Source organism: Pimephales promelas, chromosome 18 (assembly GCF_988280905.1).
Source record: "Pimephales promelas chromosome 18, fPimPro1.hap1.1, whole genome shotgun sequence".
Lineage (NCBI taxonomy): Eukaryota > Metazoa > Chordata > Actinopteri > Cypriniformes > Leuciscidae > Pimephales > Pimephales promelas.
Genome location: NC_142786.1, coordinates 29,809,611 through 29,823,788, shown reverse-complemented (window position 1 = coordinate 29,823,788; position 14,178 = coordinate 29,809,611). Strand labels below are relative to the sequence as shown.

At 37.5% G+C, this 14,178-nt stretch overlaps 1 protein-coding gene across 2 annotated transcripts in view; it reads right to left on the bottom strand.

Annotated features, from left to right (window-relative positions):
- The window catches only part of adcy2b (adenylate cyclase 2b (brain)), a 56,532-nt gene extending 43,928 nt beyond the window's left edge, over nt 1-12,604 (bottom strand). The window contains exon 1 of one of the 2 annotated variants that reach the window (XM_039680915.2): nt 12,053-12,604. In XM_039680915.2, the coding sequence (XP_039536849.1) occupies nt 12,053-12,412 (360 nt within the window). In that variant the 5' untranslated portion in view covers nt 12,413-12,604. The remainder of the gene's footprint in view (nt 1-12,052) is intronic. The other variant, XM_039680914.2, reaches the window with a different exon arrangement.
- Between the last annotated feature and the right edge of the window lie 1,574 nt (nt 12,605-14,178).

The following is a 14,178-nucleotide window of genomic DNA, read 5'->3' as shown; positions in this document are numbered from 1 at the left end:
TTTACTATGTCAGCAGATTAGCTTTTAAAGCTAACTAAGTTTATATTATTAAAAGTGATTTGAGTTCTGCCAACTTATTCGGGTTTACAGTGTACTTCATAGATTTAAGTTATAGTAACTAATTAGTACTATTAACTTTATTTACCCAAGTTATCTTAACAATAAGTTATTGAGTTACTTGGAAACAAGTCAAATATTTTGTTATGCTTAAATTGTTTGAGTTAATAAACTTAAATCATTTAAGGCAATCGGTTTCCTCAAACGGTTTGAGTTGAACTAACTCATCAGGTTTTACAGTGTCATTTTATGGTCTATTTTAAATAAAATAATAACTATTTAGCTTTTTTATATAGCTTTAACTATATGGCTAGGCTACATTTCTAGTTCCCTTTCAAAGTGGAACCTAAACGCTGCATCTTGGCATTGAAGCTATAGGGAACGGTGTCTGAGGCATGCACGTACGGTCTTATTTCCATTAGGAACTAACACAAGTTAGTCTGAGGCTCCTGAAATTAACAGCAATAATCATTGGCAGACTGGAATTCATGATGTCACACGACACGCAGAGCAGCAGTGAGTATAAAAGGGTGCCTGAGCCTTTGCTGTCTTCAGGATCCGCTTTTATTTATACGTGCCTATAAGGTAAGAGTCCATGCTTTTTTATACGCAGAAGTATAAATTGGGCTCTAAAACCTTCCAAGATTGAATTAACCACGATCAACGGGTTGGTGATTCCAGTAACATACTGTTTTACGGTCAATGACATGAGTACTTATCAGCTCATGAATGTAACCAGCACATTGATCCCCACATAGGAAAGCCATAACACAACGAGGGAGAAGAACTAAGCAACATAAAACAATCCAATTACATATTTTACACCACTAACAAGGAAAAAGTCTCTACTCAGTGTTTATAGCTGCTTCTCTTTCAAGGTAGTGACGAAATGCGCACTTTAGCGCAGTTCATTCGCTGTCGGGTAAGGTAGAAACATGACATTACAATATGTCGATCTTCATAGTAGGGGGTGTCCACGATTATGTATATAAATGTCTCATTCTAAGGTAATACAAACATTACGGTTTATTAAAGGAGAACTCCGGTGCAAAATGAACCTACGGTCTAATAAAACATCGGTATCTACAGTAGTCGACCGTTCTCTGAGATTTGTTTTCATGATAATCGAATGTAAAGAGTTTTGTCTCTAAAAACTGTTTAGCGTATAACGCTAGTATTTGCATTTACTAAGTAAAAGGAAATCGCTAGTTTATACCACTAAAGCCCTATTCGCATGGGATTAGTATTACCTGGGGACCACGTGTGAATTTGAAATTACCCACCCACATCTGAATTTCGTGTGGCGCATTCGCATGGGATAAGCGAAGCCTGTGATTTTACTCGAATTTACTGACTTAGCTCCCGGATATGATATCATTAGGCTATAGCTTTGAAATGTCTTGTCCTTATTATGTCTAGCTGTATAATCAACAGAAGAATTGTCCTTACCGTATCCTAATCCTAACCTAATCGTTCTTTTTGTTTTTGCTCTTCTGATGGTATAGCTTTCTCTTTCTGTAAATTGTATAGTTGTACTAGTGATATGACCCCCCACCCAAAATAATATCAAAACACTCCAAATTAGCCTCTGTTCTCCGCGAAAGATGAATAAAAAGGCAAAGATGAAACAAAAACCTTGAAAAAAATGATATACGATCCGGCCAAATCACAGAGATGTCGATTCGGGACTAATATTATCACAGGACCTCGGTGTTCGACGAAATATAGTAGGTAATTTGCGGGGGAATTTTTACTTTACAAATTACAGACATGGCCGATTCGCACGGGATTAAGGTCTCAGACAAACTCCGCAATTATTACAAATTACAATAGGTCACCAGATAATACTAATCCCATGTGAATAGGGCTTTACAAAGGCTCAAAATAGCCCCATACTAACACAGTAACATAATGAGGGTCCATACACACAAAACGAAGGATTACAGAACGTTGTAAGTGTACAGACCGTTTAACAAGAAGATACTTGCACTTCGTGTATACAGGCGGCGCCATCTTTGGAAAACAGTCTTGACAAGTCGAACCACGAACGACGTGCTGAGTGATCTGAACTGTGTGAAGTTGAGCGAACTTCTGAACGGCGTTCGGGGATCGACTTATCGAGATTATTTTCTAAGATGGCTCCTGTCTGTATACACGAAGTGAACTGTCTTTAAGTATCTTCTTATTAAACGGTCTGTACACTTACAAAGTTCTCAGTGCTTCGTTTTGCATGCAGGGACCCTCATTATGTTACTGTGTTAGTGTGGGGCTATTTTGAGCCTTGTTAGTGGTATAAAGCGATTTCTTTTTACTTAGTAAATGCCCCCAGAACCTCAGCCCGAGAACAGAGCTCTAAAGGGAAAATAACCCACATAGTCTCGGCTATGTCAGGCATATTGTATAAGTATTGCATTGGCATTGGCTTTGGGAGTAGCGCCACCATATAAACACATGGGATTGACACGGTTTTAATTAATATATGCAATGCCCGCTATGTTGTGCATATTCACAGTCTAGTGAGGCTGGCTTTCCATCAGTATTGCGTAGTGGGTATTGGTTAATAACAAGACCCCGCATCAAAGTTCTATTTCGAAAAGGTTGCTTCGTCTTATTGTTATACCTTGGGCTTGCCTGTGTGTCTTCCTCATACAAAGAAGTTGATAATGTGTAACTCAGGTGCCCTTTTATACTCACAGGCGCTCTGTGTGTGATGCTATTGACTGTCGTCTGCCAATTATGCTTTCGTTTAAGTGTTTCATGTAGTATTTATATTTAATTGCAGCCTAATTTCAAGGACCTAATAAAGATTTTGCAATGAATAGCTTTAGTTTTAGTAAACAATAACAAAGTGGCATGGGGGTGAATAAATGATGAGAGAATGTTCATTTTTATAAAAGTATATGCGGCCAATTTAATTTCAAGCTGACTTAAAAGAGACAAACAAAGCCTGTATGAAATATTTGCATGTCACCACGACCTTTCATAAAGTCTTTTCTACCTGCAACTCTCGTCACCATTCAGTATTTTTCTATGCAGCTCAAAGTAACACACATACATACTGTTTATCAACTGCAGACAGGGACAGAAATAGACCAAGCCGCAGCAGGAGGGTACAGTCAAAGGGGAGAATTTTAATAACTACATTATAACTACATTATCTATGCAGATTTTTTGGAGATGTCTCATCATGATGACATATGACTATTGAGGTTTTATTTCAGTTTGAATCGAATTCATCCTCCTGCCATCATTAAAAGCATTCTAATTTTAAAAATTAATTCAGTTTTAGTAATTATTTATTTGAGATGTGTGTGTGTGGCTCATACTGGTACTCTAGATGTCGGTAATATGGTGTTGATATGGATATGGATGACTGTGTGTGTGTTTTGTGAATGATGAGAGAGCTTTGAGCTGGAAAATACACTGTAATATACCACAGTATGACTCACCAGCCATTAGATGAGACACCCCAGGGAGTACTACAAATTCAAGGGAACTCTGGCACGCAGATCGAATCTCAATGAACTCTCAGGGAACACACCCTTTCTGTTTCCATTAACCACAGACAGACAGACAGACAAGTACCCACACCTGCTGTAATTTTTTAATGCACTGAAATAACATAACATTAATTATAACTTGGAAGGGAAGAAAAAACTGCGATGTGAAATTTAATGTGAAAAAATTGGCATCACAAAGGTGTTCTGGGTGGTTGTTACTAGCCCAAGACAATAGAGTACCGCAGGGATGATACAATTTTGTAGGCCAAAACCTGGAAATAAGTCTGATTCCATTGTTCTGAATTACATGTGTTTTTAAATGGGGTTTTATTAACCCGCAAATGAGTTTTACCCAAATTTAAAAAATATTCACTTTGTCCAAATGGTATGAAACTTTCTATGGCTCTAAACACTTTCTAAATCTCAAAAAATAAATAAAAAAAGATATATATATATATATATATATATATATTGAAATGATATCTGTTTTTATGTTAGCGTAAAATAATCCAATTGCAGCAGTATTTTATTTTAGGGTAGTTCAAATCCATAGTCAGCCAAAACAAACCACAAACAGACAAGAAACCAACCATAAAGTGTGATTACATCTAACAACTCCATACATATACTGACACAGACAGGGAATATAAACACAGACCTAACAAGACTAACAATGAACAGCTGGGAACAATGATTATGGGGAACAGCTGAGTGCAATGAACTGATGAGTGACAGTGACAGACAGAATGCTGGGAAATGAAGTCAAATGTGAAAGACACCATGATAACGAGGACCTCTAGTGACAACCCAGGGAAACACAACCAGACACTGTGACATGGAGACCCCGCATAGCCTAAATGTACAAAATTTATCATCAAAATCAGAAGATAACATAGACAGAAATAAAGTGCCACACTTGCAACAATGCACACACAATGATTTTACATTAAACCATAATATTATCCATGTTATCCCCATCAATGAAAGTTAGAAATCTGCAAATCCTCCAAAAACTGCACAAATATTGAGTGAAAACATTAATAAACAGAGTATGTTCATTTTTGTTGTCCAGAATCTTTATCCATTTGATCAAACCATATGATCTCTATATAGCATAAATAATGCAAGGTGCACTACAAGGATTAATATTTAGGGTTTGTTTACCTTCCAACATGCAATATAATTGCTTGCCATATCAAACACCACCAACAATGTACACCCATCTTTTTTTTATTTTTATTTTTATTTTTTTATAGTTTATTTAGATAGGGACAGATACAGATAACATAGATACACTTTGACAGTGATCTGATGCATGTATCAATGTTTTTAGCCAAAGCTAATTTACAGCATTAGTCCCTAGAAGGGCTTTTTGATAAAATGCAGTACAAGAATAAAAATACTAATAGAGAGAAAAATAATGGAATATAATATAAATGCCCCAAAAAAAAAAAAAATTACAAAAAAAATCTGACATTCCCCTTCCTCTTTCTAGAACAATTATAATTAAATGTCTACATCAAGGTACCGATTCACTGCAAAACATGATTAGTCCTTGTTTTAGGCCCATTCCCCACTCGCCTCTACTCTCATCACTCTTTCATCCCTCACAGCATGATTTAGACTTGGCTCCTATCAGTCTCTTTTATTCACGCTACCAAGGGCCAGAGCTGATTGTGCATTTGAGCCCATTTAAGTCCATTTAACTCCATTTTGCAGGGCCAACAAAGGCAAAGAGATGCACACATGGGCGTTCTTTGTTACAGCACTATCCCTTCCACAGCCACTTCCTGTCCATTTGTCCAAGTGTCTCAGTTTAATGTGAGTTAGGGATGGTTTGTGTTTGTTTACTGTGGTTTCGCAGCCCTGCAGACTTGCTGATGGGACAAAAATCCAAAACGTGCCACTGACCGTCAGCAGAATGCAAATGGGTACATCGTACCCATACATGTCTTTTAACTCCCAATACATGAGCTACACTTTCTCATGACTGCAGTGCAAAAATAAAATAAGTAAATTATTGATTATTGTACTACATTTTGCAATGCGTGTATATAATTCCACCGCTGTGCACCTGTATTTTTTGGAAGAGTATGGAGTCATGCATTTTCCATACTTTAATTATTCTTCCAAAGCATTGACACAAAAGCATCTATTACAACTTGCTCATCAGTTCTGTTCCCATATTTATCCTCAGCTTTAAAATAAAATAAAGATAAAGTATTTATTATTTATTTATTTTATGCTAAATATACTACAAATACGTCTTTACCACTTCTTTCGGTAATGTTTTTAATTTTTGATTGTGTTAGACTAGCAATGCTTTTATCGCTTGTTTCTGTATTTTCTTCGGCTGTGTTTTGAACGGGAGATTCTGTACTCTTTCAGAAGATGTGCAATAGCGCCCTCTACCATACAACAGTGAAAACATGGATTGAGTACGTTTCCGTCAATGGCAGTGAAAGAGTTCAGTGGATTTGAAGTAAATTCAAAAAAATTATTTATTTCATTTATTCTCTGTTTTCTTTATAAATCAATATTTTCAAACAAGTCTATTGCATTGAATGCCAAAACATGCAAGTTTATAAAAAAAGTATTTAATTGGCAAATCAAACCAACTAAAGTAAACAACTACAAGCCAGAGCCCGTCTAACGGAGAGCCTTGGCACTTCCTATTAGCCCCATTGTGTATCATCTTGGTTGCAGTTCCATTAGAATTCCACTGGAGGTGATCGCGGGCGAGAGCAGAATGAATGGGAGTCTATGGGGCTAAACGGTTAATTTGTCTCTTTCCCCTGCTTGTCGTTAAATTAACATAGATTTTATTGTTGATTCTGCAAGTTCAATATAGATTATAGGCCAAAAGTCGAATGAACGAGTAGTTATGTCCTTTTGATTTCTTACAGGTTAGGCTGTTGTTGGCCGGAACATGCTAGCATTCTGCTATTGTGTGAATTGTGTGGATTTTTAGAACAGATAAGTGAACTTAAAAATGCGTGTATTATCTTAGCCCTCCCTTCTGAATGCAACTTTCAAATTACTTGACAAAAAATTACATCCTGAGAAAAGTGGATTTCTGGGGGTGAAACCCCATTGACTCCCATTCATTCTACACTCGACCGCGAGCGCCCCCGCATGGACAGAGACGTGTTACTGCAGCCAGTCCAGAACCCAGAAGTAACCAGCCAGTGCCAATTCTCTTCAATTAGACATTCTCTGTACAAGCCAAGTACACTTAGAATACTTAATTATACTTTTAAATATACACATAACGTAACATAACTCCATTCAGGACAGCAAAAAATCTTGGAGTTTTGATTGAAGAACAGTTAAACTTCACAGACCACATTGCTAGAACTGCCCGGTCCTGCAGATTTGCCTTATACTACAACATTAGTAAGATAAGGGCCTTCCTATATCAGTCCATGCTACACAATTCCTTGTCGAAGCTCTTGTCCTATCCAGACTTTCCGGCATGCACTGTCAAACCTCTGCAACTGATCCAGGATTCTGCAGCTAGCACAAACAAAGTACCCATTGCTGTTATCTCCATAGCTCATCCAACTGATCAACCTGCATGCTCGCTTCATCCCTCTCCACATTATCATTTCTGCAGTGTTGGCATCAGCTTTATAATGTCTTCTATCAACGTTGCCCTGCCCTGATCTCCTTCAAAACCTACATCCAGATTCACAATCACACTTCGCATAAATGATTTTGAGGTGTAACCGAGTAGAACGATTTTCTTTATGGATCGACTAACTGGAAAATGGACTATTGATCAGGAATGTGTACAAGGGCTTGTTTGTGTTTGCTGTTGAGGCATCTAGACAATGTGGCTCTTTTTCAAATAGTCTTTTCCAAGATTTGGCTCTTAGTGTAATTTGAAGAGATTAGAATGGAAAGCCATTAGAGATTATATCTTGTTAGTAACAGTCTTATCATCAGGATGTGAGGGAAAAGGTGTCCATTTTGTCTCACCATTATTCATAAAGATGGTATCAAGTGTGTTGCATACAGCATAGCCTAATGGTAATGATTATTATTCGCTCAAGTTACCAATTTGCTAATCAGAAGATGTTTTTTAACTAAAGATTAAACTAACAGCCACGTCCAACTGATCTGAATCAGATGTCCAATGTCCAACTGAACCGAACTGAACATGTCCAACGTTCCAGAATTGATCGTTTGCGCGTGTATGTCACTCATTGTTTACACAGAGATTTCGGAAGTTTTACCTTTCACTGTGAAGATCTAAACATATTTAGATATACAGGAAATCGCAATGGAAGAAGATGTCAGTTAGACATCTGATTCAGATCAGTTGGACATGGCTGTTAACAAGAGGTAAAAACGATATAAATACTGTTCGTTTTCTCACACAAACCGCTCGTTTCGTGTCTTAGGCCATCAACGGGTACTTACATTTACGAGTCATTAAATCATGTTTAATTTTGACTTCTCTGTGCATGCTCTTTGAGGTGGTGACCATAGCCCTGCATTATATGACTGACAGACAAGAACGGTTTGACCTAAAAATATCAAAATTGAAAATACTGTGGAAACAAAGACATCTATACATCTTGGATGCCCTTGAGGTAAAACATATCAAAAATTAATTTCAAAGTGAACTATCCCTTTAAGTGAAATGTCTCAACATCTCAAGATATTAAAAAAATGTGTGCAAATTCCATCAGAAAAATATAAATGTTTTCCTTTAAAAAAAAAAAAAAGGAAAACTACTTTCATTAACCAGCTCTTCGTGGCTTGCACCTGATTAATGTGTCTATTCTAATCGAGTGAACTTTTGTTCTTGTTTTCAGCCGTGTTTTCGCACAACTCCATCAATCTTTAATCTCTCAAGACAGTGCAGCAGCGACACAATCTTTAGACAGATTTTGCTGTGAAAAAACAAGATAAGCATTCAGAGGGGAGAAGGCAGAACTTCCTGCCCAAAACTGAAACAAAAATGCACGACGGACGCAGGAACAACGATAAAGCAAAGTTTGTGTTTCGTGACATTTTCCGGCCCCGTTAGCCAGTCTGTGTAAAAACAGGCTGCTGTTTCCAAGATAAGAGCCTCAGCGTTTCAAAACAACATGCCCGCAGTTAAACCACAAGAGAGTGATATCACCACAGGCTCTGCGTAAATGAAGGATGTCGTCCCTGAGCACTGAGCAAAATGTTACCGTCTGAAAAAAATGGGGTCTAGGGATGATCAAGACAGCCGTCAAAGTAGATTTTTTTTTTTCAAATTAGCATTTTTTTGGTGGGTTTTAGTCTATGCTTTTGATCCCAGCCCTCCAAAAAAAAAAATCTCAGATTGGACTGTGTTAACAATCCCCAATCATAAAACAGTATGGTTCACTCTCTTCGGTTTGGGCTTTATTTCTCTAACCTGAAATCACAAAATAAAATGCAACCAAATATAAAACTACTGCTGATTGACTGTCCTGCACAGTTCATCCCCATCCTCAAACACACCTGAAGCAACCAATTATTGTCCTGGATCACTTGAAAATTAAAGGCAGGTGTGTTTGATTAGGGTTGAAGATGAACTGTGCAGGACAGTCGACCGCAGGAGCAGGATTGGGCACCCCTGCTATTGATGTACATATACCAACATTTCTAAGACACTGTATCAAGTAAAACTTTTTAAAAAGCATTTTAACCCCGATATACCATCCAATTGCTCTGTCCATTTTTTTAACACTTTCAAAATTTGAGGTTGGTAAGATTTTTTAGTCTTTTACGCTCCAAGGCTGCAGTTATTTGGACAAAAATACAGGAGAAACAGTAATATTGTCAAATACTACAATGTAGAGTACTTTCTATTTTAATATATTTTGAAATGACTTTTCACCAGTCTTCAGTGTCACTTGAAATCATTCTAACATGCAGATTTTCAGCAATTCGTATTATTGTTTCTTAATTATGAGCTGCTTTATATTTTTGTATCAGTTCACTGCATCCTTGCTGATTATAAGTATTATTTTCCTACAACAAAAAGATCAGTATGAATATGCTTTATCTAAATAAAAAAAAATAGTGGCAACAGATTACAAGCAATATTATTAATTAAATTTAACAATTTAGTATTGAGTAATAATTAATCAAATTAATTCCTTAAAAGTTAACCATTTAAAATGAGTAAAACATACAACAACAACCAAAAAAACATAAATTGAAGTCACCATTATGATTTTTGGTGTAAACTTTACTCATTTTAAATGGTTAACTTATAGAATTATTACTCAATTCTAATTTGTCAAATTTAATTAATAATATTGCATGTAATCTGTTGCCACAATTCTATTGATTAGATAAAGCATATTCATTTTTACAGTGTAACTAAGGAAAAGTAACTCTAACAAATGCATCTTTTAGGACCAGTTGAACCAAAACCCCTAATTACACAGGGCTTTCTAAAGCCGATTAGTTGACTAGTTGTTCACGTAACCAAGGACAAGTCGATTTTTTGCCAAATATAGTTTTCCCATCTCTGAGGAGTGATGTGCAAATCGTTAAGAATCAATAAAGTTTTAATTCCAAAACAGAGTTCCGTCTTCTTCTAACTAGTTTAATAAAATGGCCAAGTTCGTTATATTTAATTATGCACAGAAATTACTTTCTTACTTTGTTGCAACGTTATAGGGTTGACAGCGCAGTTCAAATGCACCGACTGCAATTATCAACAAACTCATTACACGTAAACACCGACAACTGAGCATCTGGTGAGAGAGAAAGAGTCAGAGAGAGAGAGAACGAGTGAAACAGCAGGTGAAAATGAGGGTTGCAGAAGTGCAGCTCACAGAAACAGCTCTCTTTACCAAAGAGATTGACACAATCTGCCACAGAGAGAAAAGGAGACACACACAGACACAGAGAGAGTGCTGCACTCCCCACACGAAAGTAAAACACTCTCTCATAGACCAAAACCCCATTTATGCAGCGTTACCACAACCACAATTGTGGGACGAGGGAGAAAGATGAATAGCATTCCAAAAAAACACAAACATCTTAAAGGGACAGTTTACCTAAAAATGACCTTTTAGTCATTGTCTACTCACTCTCATGTCATTGCAACTTGAAGAATAGGCCTACCTAAGAATAAATTCAGAAAAATGTGCTGGTCTCTCCACGCAATTACAATGGATGAGAGCTGAAGCTTTCAAGCTTCAAAACTGACATAAGTGGTTTTAAGGACTGATATTCCAAGAAAACTAAAGCCATGTGACAGCTTTATGCAAATCTTCCCCATTGATTTGTTAACAGTTCGAAAACTGAATTTGTGAAGCGTGTTTTTCTGACTGATGAATGAATCATTCAGACAGTTTTGTTTTGTGAACTGGACCAAATGATACACTAAAAATAACTCAAACGAACAATTTACTCAGAAATTGGGCATCTTGACTTTTCTCAAATACTGACTTGTATTTTGTTAGTCACAGAAATCTATGGTATTGCTACAAAAGTCAAGGGACACTTTTATGGTACTTTTGTCTTTTTTGAAGCTTGAATGCCTCAGTACACATTTATTGTAATTAAAGGGAAAAGAGTGACCACACTGTAAAAAAATATTGATGGTTTAACTTAAAAAAGTAAGTAACCTGGTTGCCTTAAAATTTTAAGTTCATTGAACTGGAAAAAGTGAGTTAATACAATGAAGGAGATTGATTTAATCATCAGAAACTCAAAATAATAAGTTATCTCAACTAAATAAATTATTATAAAGTTTATTTGACCAAAGAAAATATGTTGTGATAACAAATCTTGAAAATATTTTTTACAGTGCAGAACTCCTTCTGTCAATGTCTCATTTTATGTTTCATGGTAAATGCAAACAACCACATAATTGTGTATAGTTAAAGAAGCAAAATAACCTGGCTTATCAACTTTTAAGAGGGAAGACAAAGTGTTTCTCATGTTTTTTGTTGTTGTTGTTGTCAAAAATAAGTGTCTAAACAAACTCTACACTCTTAGAAGAAAAGGTTCTATATAGAACCCTAAAAGGTTCTATCAGCGCTACGTATTTGGAACCCCTAAAAGGTTCAATACACTCTTAAAAAAGGGTTCCTCTGGGTTCTATATGGAACCCTGGGGTTCCGTACTTAGCCAATAGAACCTTTTACCAAAACAAATGGTTCTATATAGAACCATTTTGGAGTTCCATATATGAAGCGAGGGATGGAACCAAATTCTGGTTCTAAATAGACCCATTTCTTTCAAGAGTGTATGCTATTTTGGCACAAATTCATCTGTAAGCAAGCAAAATCAGACGCCAACGTGGATGGGTTGCACGGCATACCCTCATCCTGTAAACCATGAACGGAACTACATAAAGGATTTTGGCAGCACAAAAATTCAGGTTTTGGATTCATCACAACATGATGTCCACTATAAGTGAATCCAGTAGAGAACCATGTGGTCCAATTCAAGACAGAAAAGTCCAAAAAGAATAGTAGGTAGTAGGTGGATAAAGAACAGAGTCTTACCAGTCCAGAGGCAAAAAACACGGCGAGCAGAGCCAGACACGCTCCCATGACGATGAGCAACAGGAACACGATGAGCGGATGCTGCTGGCTCATCCGGTAGTAGGACTCGTACACCCAGTCCGGAGACTTCAGCCCCCCGGATGACACCATGTCCTCCGGACCGTCCAGCAGGTAAACTGTCTGTTGGAACATGTGGTCCGGCTGGACCCCGGCGCTCACCCCCGAGACTTCGTCTTCGTCCTCTTCCTCCTGCTGCTGCCGTTCTGGCTCGTCCTCTTCTGCAAGAGTGCTCAGCGGTGGCGGGTGGGACAGATGTGTCCCGCGCCAGGGCAGGAGAGAGAGCGCTGCCGCACGCAGCATTCTCCAGCCAACATGATGAACTGAGCAGCGGAGAGCGACTGAGGCACGCACGAGAGAGCGTGTGAGAGGAGGAGGAGGAGAGAGAGAAAGATACGGAGAGAGAGCACAGCAGAACACCAGTGTTTGTTTGACAGCGAGGCTCTCAGAAGTGACTTCGTGGAGTGTGTGTGTTGGAGAGAGGAAGAGAAAGTCTTCAAAAGAATGTGGAGGGAAGCGAAGAGGAAAAGGGAGGAGAGAGGAAAGGGAGTGGTGTGCTTGACAGAGATCCAGCAGGCGCAGTAATGTCTCCAATGCAGCGTGTGGCAGGTTCAGTGATATGAATTTAATGGCTGATCAGACACCCAGATGAAAATGTGTTTTCTGATTTTATGTTATGTATTAAGTGGTTAGCTTAGAAAAATTCATACTTCAACTTCATACTTATCTCTGACTTCTCGTCTGATTTCAGACTTTTGAGAATCTTGGAATTTCCAAGAACAGTTCGAGACAATGAAAGATCAATGTGGTCTTATTTTGCAGAAGTAAAATCTTAGAAGCAGCAGCCTTAAAGGGGTAGTTCACTTTTGCTGATAATTTACTCACCCCCATGTCATCCAAGATGTCCATGTCTTTTTTTCTTCAGTCGAAAAGAAATTAAGGTTTTTGATGAATACATTCCAGGATTTTTCTCCATATAATGGACTTCAATGGGGACCAAAACGGTTCAAGGTCCAAAAGACAGTTTCAGTGCAAACTTCAAAGGGCTTTAAACGATTCAGACGATGAATAAGGGTCTAATCAAGCGAAACGATCGCTCATTTTTAAAAAAAAGTTTACGTTTTATAAGCTCAAATGGTCGCCTTGCTCTGTTCTGTGATCCGCGTTTGTGACTCTCCTGTTCGAATTCGTTCATCAAAACGAATGAATCTTTTCCCGAGTCAACTTGTTAATTTCGTTCGTTGAATGAACCAAATGACACGAAAAAAGATCAGAACAGAGCAAGGCGAGCATTTGAGCTTATAAAACTTAAACTTTGTTATTTTTTTTTTTAATTGACGCATCGTTTCACTTGATAAGACCCTTATTCATCGTCTGGAATCATTTAAAGCCCTTTGAACAGTTTGCAGTTTGCACTGAAAGTGTCTTTTTGACCTTAAACCGTTTGGTTCCCAATGAAGTCCATTATATGGAGAAAAATCCTGAAATGTTTTCATCAAAAACCTTAATTTCTTTTTGACCGAAGAAAGAATGACATGGACATCTTGGATGAAATGGAGGTGAATAAATTATCAGCAAAAAATTTTTTAAAAGTGAAATACTCCTTTAAACCACAGTCTTCATTTGCACTCTATGCAATCTCATTGCAGTCTTGGAGAAACAATGGAGGTATTAAAGAGATCTCTCTTTAATTTACTATGGGGAGACACTTACAATAAGAAAAATAAAAACATTAATGAATGAAAAACCGTTGACAACTGACTGTTTGATAAGAAGGAAGAGGAAATAGGAAACATAGTAAAACGTTTTCTTATAGCTACTGTCACCAAGGACAGTTCTGGAATAGCATTCCTATCAAGGTTTAGCTTTACAGTCAAGCTGTTTTTGCTCACCCTCCCACACAGCCTATCATTTCCTTCTGATAATAGAAGTAGCTAATGGCTATAGGACAAGGGATAGTGTTAGGACTTGACATGACTTTTGTTCTGGGACCAACAAAAGAACCAGGAACACATCGTCACCAGCTGTTTCTCTTTTACCTGCAAGTCTCTTAGAAGACACTCTTTTAA